This window comes from Staurois parvus, unplaced genomic scaffold, assembly GCF_062004578.1.
Source record: "Staurois parvus isolate SC_StPar_1 unplaced genomic scaffold, SC_StPar_1.0 ptg000300l, whole genome shotgun sequence".
NCBI lineage: Eukaryota > Metazoa > Chordata > Amphibia > Anura > Ranidae > Staurois > Staurois parvus.
The window spans coordinates 1,968,083-1,982,481 of NW_028318096.1; the positions used below are offsets into that span (position 1 = coordinate 1,968,083).

Here is a 14,399-nt window from a genome sequence, read left to right on the forward strand (position 1 = left end):
AAATAAAGGCCGCACAAATTGAAAATGAACGACAGATTGCAAAAGATAGCAGGACAACCCCAAAAAATTCTTAAAATATATTAATAGTAAAAAGGTCCGGTCCGAGCATCTAGGCCCTTTACAGAATAATCTAGAGTGGGAGACTGGGGACAAAGAAGGCAAATTTATTTAATACCTTCTTCAGCTCTGTGTACACAAAGGAGCATGGGGGAGCTCTTGTCCATAATGGGCATGGTATTGACACAGCTCCAGATGATCCACATTGTCTCACAGTTGATATGATCCAAAAATATTTAGACAGAATAAAGGTGAATAAAGCACCTGGACCGGATGGCATTCACCCACAGGTACTTAACCTCTTGGCGTCGGTGCCTCCCGGCCCTTTAATGGTTTCAGAAGGCAGGAGGCGGGGCGGATTTGTAGGGTCATGTGACCGCTGTGATTCGCTATCACGGCGGTCACATGATCGGAAAAGGTCCCGATTAAAATGGGAGATCGGGACCTTTCCAGGAGTTGTGGACATATGTGCTGGGAGCACCGAGGGTGCGCGCTCTCAGCACATGTGTAATTTCTAATTGCATGAAAATATGCAGCCGCATATTTGCGTGTGATCGGCGTCAAGGGGTTAAAGAATTGAGCTCTGTCATTTCAAAGCCATTGTTTCTAAATTCTTAGCGACTCTTTAATGACTGGCATAATACCACTGGATTGGCGTAAGGCCAATGTGCTGCCAACATTTAAAAAGGGTTCAAAATCTTTACTAAGTAATTATAGACCTGTTGGTTTAACTTCTATAGTTGGGAAGATACTGGAGAGTTTAATAAAAGATCACATAGATGAGTTCTTGCTGGAAAAAAATATTTTAAGCAACAGACATCATGGATTCAGGAAAGACAGAAGTTGTCAAACAAATCTGATTTCTTTTTATGAGGAGGTGAGCAAAACCTTGGACAGAGAGGTGGCGGTGGACATGGTGGAAATCTGTATGTCAATGAATAGAAAACTAGCTAAAAGATCGTATTCAGAGAGTAGTGGTTAATGATTCATACTCTGAATGGTCTGGGGTCATCACTGGTGTACCCCAAGGTTCAGTGTTGGGACCCTTACTTTTTAATATATTTATAAACGATATAGGGTCTGGGATTAAAAATGCCATTTCAGTCTTTGCAGATGACACCAAGCTGTGCAGTGGAATAACGTCCTTACAGGATGTCTGCAACTTACAAGCCGTTTAATTGGGCAACTATGTGGCAAATGAGGTTTAATGTTGATAAATGTAAGGTTATGCACTTGGGGGGCTAAGAATATGCATGCATCATACATACTAGGGGGACTACAACTGGGGGAATCAATGGTGGAGAAGGATCTAGGAGTTCTGGTAGATCACAAGCTTAATAATGGCATGCAATGCCAAGCTGCGGTTTCTAAAGCAAACAAAATCCTCTCTTGTATTAAAAGAGGTATAGACTCCAGAGAGAGAGATATCACATTACCCTGTACAAATCATTAGTAATACCTCATCTGGAATATGCAGTTCAGTTTTGGGCACCAATTCACAAAAAGAATATTGGGGAACTGGAGAAAGTACAGAAAAGGGAAACCAAACTGATAAGAGGCATGGAGGAGATCAGCTATGAGGAAAGATTAGAGGAACTGAATTTATTTTCTCTTGAGAAGAGGAGATTAAGGGGGGATATGATGAACATGTATAAGTACATCAGTGGTTCATATAGTGAACTCGGTGTAGAGCTATTCACCCTGAGGTCATCACAGAGGACAAGGGAGCACTCTTTACGTCTGGAGGAAAAGAAATTGAATCTCCAAACACAGAAAGGTTTCTTCACAGTGAAAGCTGTGAAAATGTGGAATAGACTCCCTCAAGAGTTGGTTCTGGCCAGCTCAGTGGATTGTTGAAAAAAAGGTCTGGATTCTTTCTTGGATACACAGAATATAAATGGATGCTAACATTTATAGGTAACGTTGATCCAGGGAATATCCAATTGCCTCTTGGGTTGGTGGATCAGGAAGAAGTTTTTTTTCCCTGCAGGAGCAAAATGGATAATGCTTTGCTGGGGGTTTTTTTGGCTTCCTCTGGATCAACTGTAGGTGTAGGATTATAACTTTTTTTTTTTTTTTTGTGTGGTGCAATCACTGTCCACATATTCCTGAGGAACCTACACGTGTGTTTGCATTTGCTCAGGGCGCTTTAAATTTTTTTTTTTTAATTATATGTATATTTATTGCTATCACAATGGCTCAACAGCATCCCTTGTGTTAGCTTGAGTTGTGACAGGCCATCTTTATGGGGAGATCCTCTGTAAATCAATATAGCCGGGCGAATAGGGCCTTAAGGTAGTATTAATCTTACAGCGTTTTTTAGCTTCACACATTGGTGTGGGTCGATTGTAACATAATGGTTATTGGACTTTTTTTTTTTTTTTCCTCCAAGATTCTGAATGGGGATAGGTGGTTATTTCTGTGTAGTGTTTGAAAATGTGTTGATACAATAATGTACTGTATAAAAATAACACAATATACAGTGTGCAGTCTTTCCTTAATTAATCCTACACCATGTTTCAGGGTTCAGATAGCTGGGAGGAAATGATTCGTAAGTTGACTAAAGCTACTCTCTACTCCCAAAATCTGTATACTTTAGCTTAACTATTTAGACTTACAAAGTTGTCTTCTGTTTCAGGACTATTTAAGACTGTGACAGAAGTGCTTCTACCTCATATCAGCTTGGAGGAAGTGGAACAAGGTGTATTTTCACAACTGCTTCCAAAGGTATTGTGTTACTTTTTTGCAAAGTGTACCAGTTATTTTTGGTCAGTGTGTGGAAGGGTTTTAACCACTTTCCATCTGCCCTATAGCAGAAGTACTGCTACTGGGTGGTACGGCTACGCTAAATCACGTATATACATGATTTGCATTCCCAGGTAGGGGGCACGTGTGCCGCCCAACCCGCACTGTTATTGGCAGCTAGGGATGTTAATCACCGTGTTCCGGCCAGCACTTGGTGATCATCGACAAAGCTGACAGGCGAGAGTCCTGTAAGTAAACAACACAGGTTTCTTTCCTGTCAGCATGGATATGCACAGCAGAGAGATACAAAGCAGCATGTCTCCCAAGTAAAACCGCACACAATGTAAACCACACAGTTACCCCTTTCATCACCCCAGATGTAAACCCCTTCCTGCCCAGTGTCATTAGTGCATTGTCAGTGCTTTTTAACACTGATCACTGTATTAGTGTCAGTGGCAGTTAGTTCCTACCCAGTGTCAGAATGCCCGCTGCAGTCCCGCTATAAGTCGCTGATCTCTACACATGGCGGTATATATTTGTTATACTAGTAATGGCAGACGGTATAACTTTCACGTAAACCAACTAAAGACGTAGCAGAATACATTTTGACCTAAATTTATGAAGAAATTAGATTTTTAAAAAAAATGTTTTATAGGATATGTTATATAGCAAAAATCAAAAATATAATTTTTTTTCAGGTTCAATTGTTGATCTTTTTTATTTATAGCACAAAAAAGAAAAACCGCAGAGGTGATCAAAAACCACTGAAAGAAAGTTCTATTTGTGGGAAAAAATGGCATAAATTAAATTTATGTACAGCATTGCATGACCGTGCAATTGTCAGTTAAACTAATGCAGCACTGTATCACAAAAAATGGCCTCGTCAGGAAGGGGGGTAAATACTCTGGAGGGCACGTGGTTAAACTCTAAGGTGTTTTTTTTTTTTTTTTTTTTTTTCTGTTTTCTTTAGTCATTGCTTAGATTTTACCCCAGTTCCTTTTGTGTTCAGTAAAACAGAAGGTAAGGAAGATCTCTACAATGGGGACACAGACCATAATAAAACATTCTTTTAACGTTAGAGCCGGGAGGATGTACTGCTGTTTGTGTCCCTGTTGAAGAGGTTATCTAACTTCCAGTTTAGCCATCTGGATAGGAAGTGGGTTGAAGTGTCCCCAATGGAAAACCTAATTGGGGCTATATGTCTTCCCCACTTTTAATCAAAAGTTGTCTGAAGTTTGTCTTTAAAATTCGCTAAGTCTATAATATTGAATACAGATTGCGCAAAACTCCCATGATGTGAATTCTTCATTCCCAACATGCAGCCTGCCGTGTTTTGGAATCAGTCAAGAAGATCGCCTGCTGGCTGTCACAACAAGGGTTCAGGGGTGTGTGCAGGGGCTGGTCCTACAGTAACATATTACACTCTGATTAAGGGGGTAAAATGTTACGAATGGTGAACTTATTCTTTCAATGACTGGTTATGAATGTAACTGTTGTCTGCATAAGGACCTATTCACACCTGTTACAGTGCTTTCATGAATGTTTGTTTATACGATTTGCATGTTTAAAGTGAATTCTGTTAAGACAGAAAAAGAAAACAGACGCATTTTATTTTCCAGTAAATAAAATAGCTTTACTGCCATTTACAACAGTGTTACAGACATCAAATAACTGTTTCATACCTGCTTATATAAAAAATGTTGCCCACCACCTGAAACTATTGTATTTAACCGTTTCCATACCGGGCACTTTTAGCGCTCTCACACTTTGAATGACAATTGCACGGTCATACAACATTGTACCCAAACTAAAATTTTATTATTTTCTTCACACAATTAGAGCTTTCTTTTGGTGGTATTTAACCACTGGGGTTTTTATTTTTTGCTAAATTAACAAAAAAAGGCCAAATATTTTGAAAAAAACATGTTTTTCTTTGTTTCTGTTTATAAATGTTTGCAAATAAATGTTGTTCATAAATTTAGGCTAAAATGTATTCTACTACATGTCTTTGGTGAAAATAACCCAAATTAGGATGTATTTAGTTTGTAGGAAAGTTATAGAGTTCACAAACTATGGTATAGATCTGAATATTGATCAGTCCTGAAGTACTGACAGCCAATCTAATTTCTTGAGGTCCAAGAATGTCAGAACAGTACAGATATCCCCCAAATGACCCCTTTTTGCAAAGTAGACAGTCTGACGTACGTCATAAGAGGCATGGTGAGTTTTTTGAAGTATTTTTTTTGTCATCGTTTTTTGGAAAATGAAAAAATTAAAAATATTATTTTCACTATTTTTTTTTTTTTACATACTGTCACCAGTGCAGTACAGCATCATCATATAACTGGCATGGCAATGATCAGTGACACTGACTATATATATATATATATATATATATATATATAATATATATAATTTTTTTTATTTTTAATTTTTTATTACAGTTACATTTACATTTTACATTATTACATTTTTATATTGTACTACTTTGGGGAAGTAATCAGTATTTTTTTTTTTTTTTTTTTTTTTTTTTACACAATTTGCTTATAGCAAAGAATTACTTTGCTATAAGCAAGCATTTACCTGAATTACATCCTTTCATTCAGGGTTTTTTTTTTTTGTTTTGTTTTTTTTTGGTGCTTAGCTGTGATTTGGCCACAGCTAATCACATGACACAGCTGGGCTATGATTAGCCCAGCTTGTGCATGTGATCGCTGTGACCAATCACAGCTACACACACTAGTATACAATGGATGGCATGAATGAAGCCATCCATTGTATACAACTGTCATGTGACCTGCTGTGATTGGTCACAGCAGGTCACATGATATCGGCAACGGGGCACTGACCAACAAAAAATAAAACTTACACGTTTTCTGATGAATAGTACAAAAAAAAAGTGCACAGAAGTATAAAGAAATAAACTTAATACACAAGTGCAGCATATGAAGAGATAAAATAAAGCATCACAATTTGCAAAAATGGCCTCACCGGATGCACACTGACATTCCGCATCCAGGACTCCTGAGGAAGTCCAACAGATACGATATTGCTGGTGCAGTTCTTATTTATATAAAAAAGAAAAGAGGTTACAATCAGCACAAATATCATGAAGACAAACAGAACAGAGAAGACTCTGTACCACTTCTGGCGCATCCTTCGCATTCGGCGGCGTCTGTCAAACAAAGGTCCAGTTCCAAGCGGGCCTGATCCAACAACCTATGGTTAGAAGGGGTCGGTGATCTCTTAAATTGAGGCGATATAGAAGCTAGCATCGATTCAAGCTGACGCTGTTTGTGTTGTCTCTCCCTCCTGCGCCTCGAAGCTACCTGAATAATATGGCCCCGAAGGACAGCCTTGTAAGCTTCCCACAGCGTCATTGAAGAGGAGACAGAACCTGAGTTAAGTTGAAAATATTCTTGGGATTTGCGCAGAAGATCTGCCTGTACCTCCTTCAGTGAAAGCAGGGAGTCATTCATAATTCAAGAGTAGGAAGGCTTACAGAGGAGAGATCAACAAATCACCAAATTGGGGTCGTGATCAGACCACGGTACTGTGAGAATAGAAATGGAGCGCACCAGAGGGAGATGTTTATGTAACACAAAGGCGTGGTCAATTCTAGAGTGGAAATGATGAGGATAAGAATAAAGGGTGTAGTCTTTCCCCCCCCCAGGGTGAAGTTTGCACCATAAGTCTACCAAGTCGTGAGTTCGTAAAGTGTTGGTAAAAGATTTAGCTGCAGCAGAAGGATTAGAGTTCTCCGGGGGAAACTTATCAAGGGTAGGATTTAAGACCATATTGGAATCCCCCCGCCCCCAGAAGAGTACCCCGCTGATGAGTTGCCAGAAGGGAGTAGACATGTGATAAAAAGGGTCCAGGATTGACATTGGGAGCATAATAGGTCAAAATTGTAACATCTACATCCGGAATCAAGCCTTGTAGCAAAAGGGTCAGCAATGTGCTTCACACAAACAAGGTATTTTTGTGGAAAGCAATAAGGACTCCTCTTTGTTTAGTAAGGCCAGTAGCCTGAAAAAAAACTGAGGAAAGTGTGCATTGAAATACTTCGGGTTGGAAGCGGTAGAAAAATGAGTTTCCTCTAGACAGGCAAAATCCACCTGGCGAGCCCGAAGAAACTTTTTATATTTTCACCCGTTTTCGAGGGGAGTTCATTCCCTGAACATTCAGGGATAACCAATTCAATGACATGACAACTGAAAAGGAAGAAGCACATCCGTCACGATCCCCGGGAACCCTGAAAAAATGTTTTACCAGTATGCTTGCGAGAGGCAGTGGTAACCTCTTCCCGCACCATGGAATGGAATTTATGCAATAAAGCTGCGGGATCGTGTTCAAATGCACTGGTTAAAACAGAGGGAAACTGATGCTGACTGTCCTCACCAGAGTGCAGATCCCCTGTGAGCTGCGTGGTGTCATTGGGCTCGGGGGTTGGGCACCATCTTGCCAGGCTGCCGGAGTGGGGAGTCTGCTTGCCGAGCCCGGTGTTTGGGCTTTGAGCGCGGGGTGCATCTTGGGGCATAAACCGGGTGCTCCGCAAGTACCTCTGGCTTTTTGTATCTGTACCGGATGATGCAGAAGCTCGATATGCCGAGGTGGATGTTCCGGTGGCGCGGAGCAGGGGAATTAAGCGACCATCAGCCCAAAATACTTTCTGTTGCTACTCCTGAATATAATTATACCAAATGTGTGAGACTTTTCCACAGCCTGACCACATAGAGAGCCCCAACATGCAAGGAGCACCATCAGGTGTTCTAGGGACATAAATTACACATTCAACATCTTGACTACCTATTACCCCTGGTTCACATATATGCGGCCGTGCAGGCTGCGTTTTGCGCAGGCACGAGAGCCCATTCATTTGAACGGACTCCCGTGCCCAGTGACACGCAGAGAAGAAGTTCCTGCACTTCTGAAAACGCAGTCCACATGGGAACCTCGGTTTCATTAACACCAAAGCAACTGAAACTGATTAACAACCCCCTCTGTTACTTAACTGACCAGATCAATATCCCAGGAGTTCAATTGATTTGATGCTATACTCTGATTAAAAAGTGTTCCTTCAATATTTTTGATCGATTTCCCTCTCTCGTCCTCTCTCTCTCATATCCTGGCTGCAACAAATGTAACACTTTCCAAAAAAAAAGTTATTTTGCATTTTAATAGTCCCCCTTTTTTTTTTTTTTTTTTTTTTTTTTTTTTTTTACATTTTAATTTTTTTTTTTTTTCCTCTATTTACTTTTCTTAAGGCTGTGAATGAATTTCACAATTTAACAGTTGAAATCTCAAGACTTTCATCAGAATTCTCAAGCCAGAATACAGAACTGAAAAATTCGTTAAGGAAAATGTTGCAGGTAATTTGTATCATTTATATTATTTCGAAGGTCTACAGTTCAAAAGTCTCCCCATAAATGCATCAGGCGAGTTCATGTTAATATTACCAGACTGATAAAATTAAACTATAAATGCATTTGTGGTAAAAAATGAATGGAGACCTCTAGACAGAGGATTTTTAATTTGATCTGCATACAGCGCTGTTGCACTGTTTGTAAGTATATTATATGCTTCCAGTGCTGGAGAAGTAGAGCTATAACATAAGGGTACTGCAAGTAATGTTATCGTTTCAAATAAATAACCCTTTGCCTATTCTGAAAAAAGCCTGTTACTTCCAGATGGAAAAGTTATATTAACTGATTTCTTTTCATACAAACCGCTAAAAACACAGACTACATCTCTCCCTTAGCCCTTTCACTGCCAGAGACCTTTTTGCACACGTTTTTACAAAATAATTTTAGGCCTGAATATTGCGCAAACCCCCAAAACATGATATATTTTCTGAAAGCAGACACCCTAGAGAACAAAATAGTGGTAGTTCCAATTTTTTATATTTGCAAGTGTGTGCAGACAAACACTTCTGTTTTTAACGTAAACTGTTAGACAGGGCAATTCAGTTGTTTGGCAGGCTAACTGATAAGTGTGCTGGTAAATCTTTTGTTTGTGATACCCAACATGTCAAAACTTAAATTTGCGCACATCCGTGAAATGGCAAAGAACGCTAGATTTTCCATTGGCGGCGTTTTAAAGGCCCCCTATAGGTCGCGGCAATATGTAACGTGTGTTGCAATCGACGTTTTCATGTGTAGGAGCCTTGAAGTTTGTTCTTATGTGCATATAGGTGGAGGAGAGCCTCAAAAAAAATTTTTTTTTGGGGGGGGGGGGGGGATTTTATGTGTACCTTTTTTATTAAATAGAAAACTTTTTTTTTTTTAATTTGGTGCCAGGTTTTTTTATAACAACTTGTTGCCTGCACTATAGCCGAATGATGGCTACAGCGCAGTCGTCTAGTTTTGGGAGGGTGTCCTATGATGCAGCCGGCGCTCCCTGTGAATGTTGTGATTGGACACAGCTGATCACATGACACAGTAAAGGGCCAATCACAGTGCTCTTTTACCACATGATCAGCTGTGTCCAATCACAGCTGATCACAATGTAAACACAGTTGCCGGTCACAGCGTAAGGAAAGTACCGCTGATATCAGTCGGTGCCCTTCAGTGCTACATATTAGTGCCATCATTGCCACCTATCAGTGCCCACCAGTGCATCCTGTCAGTGTCTCCTCCTCAATGCAGCCTCATCAACATGCATCAGTGAAGGAGAAAAATTACCTGGTTGCAAAATTTAATAATAGAAACTAAGAAAAGTTTTTTTTTTTTTTTTTTTTTTTCAAAATTTTCGGTGGTTCATTTGTTAAGCAAAAAATAAAACAACCAATGTTGATTAAATACCACCCAAAGAAAACTGTATTTGTGTGAACAAAAATATCAATTTCATATGGGTACAGTGCTGCGTGACAACGCAATTGTCATTCAAAGTGCGACAGCACTGAATGCTGAAAAGTGGCCTAGGCAGAAAGGGGGTAAAAGCAAAATTTTTACACATCACTTCTGGGTCACCAACAAGAAGGGGAGGAGAGCAGGTGTGTGTCAGCTGGGCTCACTGCCCCCTACCCGGGTGCACCCGCCATGCCGGTTTCGCAGATGGCCAAGCGGAGCCCCTAATTCATGGTGGGGAGATGTGTTTGTGCAAGTAATCCATCGCTTGCAGAGGCGTTGGACTGCTTACATCAGACAGCCAGAAGTCCGCTTGTCAGATGCTCATACAATCCTAGTGGCTATAGCTGTTTTACTCTACAATTCGATTGTCAGCCTGCCATTATTTTTATACAGGATGTATCTATCGGCCAACAGTTTGTGTAGCACGTTGCAACATGAGGGCACAGTACAGTTCCAATGCAAGTGGTTAAATGGCGGATCACGGTCTGGATATGGACCAAGTAAATGTCCAGTCCAGACAGCTGTGGTCACGCTACTTTAAATAGACTTTCTCCTCCCAGCCTCCGCTGCTGTCATTCTCATAGAGGTGGGAGGCAGCAAAGTGCAGGACATGAGCAGAAGCTGCCGCAGTTTACTTTTCCTATTAAGAAGCTGGGGATTGGTTGCCCGGACCGCCTAGCAACCAGTCACCTGCTGGTTAACTGCTCATGCCCCCTCTTCTCCCCAGTGCTGTGCTGCCTCCCGCCCACCATCCAGAAACTGTGTGTAAGTCTCTGCATCCAATTACCTGTTTGCTCTCTGTGTCCAGGCATGCAGTGATGGAAGTAGTTCAGCTTTGGGTCAAGTTTGTTTTTTGCTTTTAGCTGAGTGGGACGTAGAAAGGAGACTTGGTATTCTGTGTTTAGTACATGGTGACATGTATGTGTTGTGGCATAACTAGAGAAGACAGCGGTCAGAGAATATGGCTGTGGGGAGGAAGGTGGGGATGTGATGGGGAGTAGAGGACACAGCTGTGGGGGGAGAGGTGTGTGAAGGGGAATAGAGGACAGGACATGGCTATGGGGCGTGTGTGAAGGGGGATAGAGAAGATGGCTGTGGGGGGTGGTGAATGGGGTAGAGGACATGGCTGTGGGTGGATATGAAGGAGGGAAGAGGACCTGGCTGTGTGAAGGGGGGTGTAAAGAGGGTAGAGAACATGGCTGTGGGAGGGAGAGGTGTGTGAAGGACAAGGCTATGGGGCAGATGTGAAACACGGTAAAGGATATAGCTGGGGGGGGGGGGGTTGTGAAGGAAGGTAGAGGATACGGCTGTGGGGGAAATATGCGAAGGGGGGCAGAGGATATGGCTTTCAATGAAGGGGGTTCAGAACACTACTGTAAAGGGGGTGTGATGTGAAGCAGGGCTGAGAAGGGCAAACTGTGATGTAAAGGGGGGGGGGATTGTGAAAAGGAGGGAGCACCATCTAAGCGGCAGCTTGTTAGGTGGGCATTAGAAAAAAGGTAAGCAATCTTGTCTATAGTAACAGGGTTAAATGAGGAAAACTTGTACATGGAGTTATAAGTGGGGCAGATATCTGTACAGTGGAGATTTCAGCACAAATTGTCAATCCTATATTTGGAGTGATTGGCGATTTTCTGGGCAGTAAGAAGATTAGTGGGTGGAGGTAGTGGAGGGCAAAGCAGAGAGTTGAAGGGTACTGGATAAGAGGGTGGTAATGAGTGATATAATGGGTTTGTAAATTTACAGTACATTTACCCTAGATCTTTGGTCTTCCTTAGCCTTGTTCTGCTTCAGTTTCTTGAGCCACATATTACATTCTTGTAGCTTTCTCTATGAATTATTAACACACACCCCTCATAGGAGGTTTCAATCCCTGCTGCAAGATATACCATCATGAATAGGGGAGTCCTAGATATCTGTGTATCTATACAGTCTTTTTCATTTATATTGAGGTTATAGTTCGAGACTTACTTGACATGTTGTTTCATTTTTATCTTCACAGCTGTAATTTGTTTTATCTTCCTGAGTGGCTTCTTAACTCTTTCCATCCCTTTTTATAGGATTGTATCACTCCAATGAGTTTGATTGCATTATGAGCTATTTTATGTATAGATTTATTTATTTACTTGTCTGTGAGTCAGTCTTCTAGTATTAGTGGCTACTAATGAGGCAGAAGATTTAATTTCTTATGTTTATTGCACATATTTTAGTTCTACTAAGGCTCTGCATAGATTTGACTGTCAGTCATCGCTGTCTGCTCTGCGCCCCCCCCTCCCCTCCGCTCACTGGAGTGCTGGTGTGTGAAGGAGGGGGACAGAGTAACTGGCTCAGGCTCTCAGCACATCGCTGAGAGGCTTAGCCAGGTGCCGATACAGACTGGGGTGAATCCCGACTTTAAATTAAATTTTAAGATTTTTCCACAGCCTGAACCGGCTGAGTGATGTCAGCCAACAGTGGGCTTCAGCCCGCTGCCAGCTGAAAATAGATCATGGAAGTGCAGAACGAACTGCACTCCTGTGATCCACAGAAGAAGTACAGCCAAAAGAGCTTTGTCTGTACTTCTCCTTTTTGATTATTTTAGGCTATCATTTAATCATCTAATTACTGTAATTGTGTTGTGTTATAAAGTATGCATTACTGAATTATTTTATTTAATGATACCTTGGTATTATATGTCCATTACATATCGGTATCTGGATATTAGCTATGGCCACTATCTGTATCTGGACATTAGCTATGGCTATTAGGAAGTAATTTCTGTTATTTGTGATTCTGTATAAAACTCCCTGGAGGGTATCAGTCAGACTGACAATGGGAATGTAGGGCTTCCTGAAATGCATATCCCATCATCTTTTGCAATAGGACATGGGAAGGAAGAGAACTGAGCAGCGATCCTGTGCTAGAAATGCTTCACACAAGCTGGCACCTGTAGCTTCTTTTCTTCGGTGGTGGTTCATTTTTCCCCCAGTAGCCAAGCTGATCACCCTGGTCGATCCACAGCACAGATTTTCTGCAGCACAGTAATATGCCCCCTCCAATGGTTCCTGCTGCTACCCAAGCCTCTGTGTGAAGAGGAAGAGAGGAGAGAAGAGATCCAGCTGGGTACACAGTATCTCACAGAGGTGAGTACACCCCTCACATGTTTGTAAATATTTTATTATATCTTTTCATGTGACAACACTGAAGTTATAACACTTTGCTACAATGTAAGTAGTGAGTGTACAGCTTGTATAACAGTGTAAATTTGTTGTCCCCTCAAAATAACTCAACACACCCATTAATGTCTAAACCGCTTGCAACAAAAGTGAGTACACCCCTAAGCGAAAATGTCCAAATTGGGCCCAATTAGCCATTTTCCCTCCCGGTGTCATGTGACATGTTAGTATTATAAGGTCGCAGATGTGTTACATTTAGTGTTATGGCTCTCACTCTCTCATATTGGTCACTGGAAGTTCAACATGGTCCCTCGTGGCAAAGAACTCTGAGGATCTGAAAAAAAAAGAATTGTTGCTCCTACATAAAGATAGCCTAGGCTATAAGAAGATTGCCAAGACCCTGAAACTGAGCTTCAGCACAGTGGCCAAGACCATATGGTGGTTTAACAGGACAGGTTCCACTCGGAATAGGCTTTGCCATGGTCGACCAAAGAAGTTGAGTGCACGTGCTCAGTGTCATATCCAGAGTTTGTCTTTGGGAAACAGATGCATGAGTGCTGCCAGCATTGCTGCAGAGGTTGAAGGGGTGGGGGTCAGCTTGTCAGTTCTTAGACCATATGCCGCACACTGCATCAGATTGGTGTACATGGCTGTCGTCCCTGAAGGAAGCCTCTTCTAAAGATGATGCACAAGAAAGCCCACAAACAGTTTGCTGACGACAAGCAGACTAAGGGCATGGATTACTGAAACCATATCCTGTGGTCTGATGAGACAAAGATAAATTTATTTGCTTCAGATGGTGTCAAGCGTGTGTGGCGGCAACCAGGTGAGGAGTACAAAGAGAAGTGTGTCTTGCCTACAGTCAAGCATGGTGGTGGAAGTGTCATGGTCTGGGGCTGCATGAGTGCTGCCGACACTGGGGAGCTACAGTTCATTGAGGGAACCATGATTGCCAACATGTACTGTGACATACTGAAGCAGAGCATGATCCCCTCCCTTCAGAGACTGGGCCGCAGGGCAGTATTCTAACATGATGACCACCACCTTGATAAGAAGCTGAGGGTAAAGGTGATGGACTGGCCAAGCATATCTCCAGACCTAAACCCTATTGAGCATCTGTGGGGCAGCCTCAAATGGAAGGTGGAGGAACGCAAGGTCTCTAACATCCACCAGCTCCGTGTTGTTGTCATGGTTGAGTGGAAGAGGACTTCAGTGGCAATCTGTGAAGCTCTAGTGAACTCCATGCCCAAGAGGGTAAAGGCAGTGCTGGAAAATAATGGTGGCCACACAAAATATTGACACTTTGGGCCCAATTTGGACATTTTCACTTTGGGGTGTACTCATTTTGTTAACAGTGGTTTAGATATTAATAGCTGTGTGTTGAGTTATTTTGAGGGGACAGCAAATTTACACTGTTATAGCTGTACACTCACTACTTTACATTGTAGCAAAGTGTCATTTCTTCAGTGTTAAGGTAAAATATACAGTAAGCGCTCATCAATAGTGGCAGCAGCTGAACATAAAGGAAAACGCATATAAAGTCCCACAATTCATATATATAAAATGCAGCGCTTGAAAAAAATGATGATAA

At 41.6% G+C, this 14,399-nt stretch overlaps 1 protein-coding gene across 1 annotated transcript in view; it reads left to right on the forward strand.

The window, feature by feature from the left end:
- Positions 1 to 2,576: 2,576 nt before the first annotated feature.
- Positions 2,577 to 14,399, forward strand: part of FIRRM (FIGNL1 interacting regulator of recombination and mitosis) — a gene marked incomplete at its 3' end in the record, with an annotated part of 101,330 nt that continues 89,507 nt past the window's right edge. Inside the window, exons 1-3 of the mRNA XM_089683064.1 lie at positions 2,577 to 2,608; positions 2,696 to 2,784; positions 8,070 to 8,174. Coding sequence (XP_089539190.1) covers positions 2,602 to 2,608; positions 2,696 to 2,784; positions 8,070 to 8,174 — 201 coding nt within the window. The remainder of the gene's footprint in view (positions 2,609 to 2,695; positions 2,785 to 8,069; positions 8,175 to 14,399) is intronic.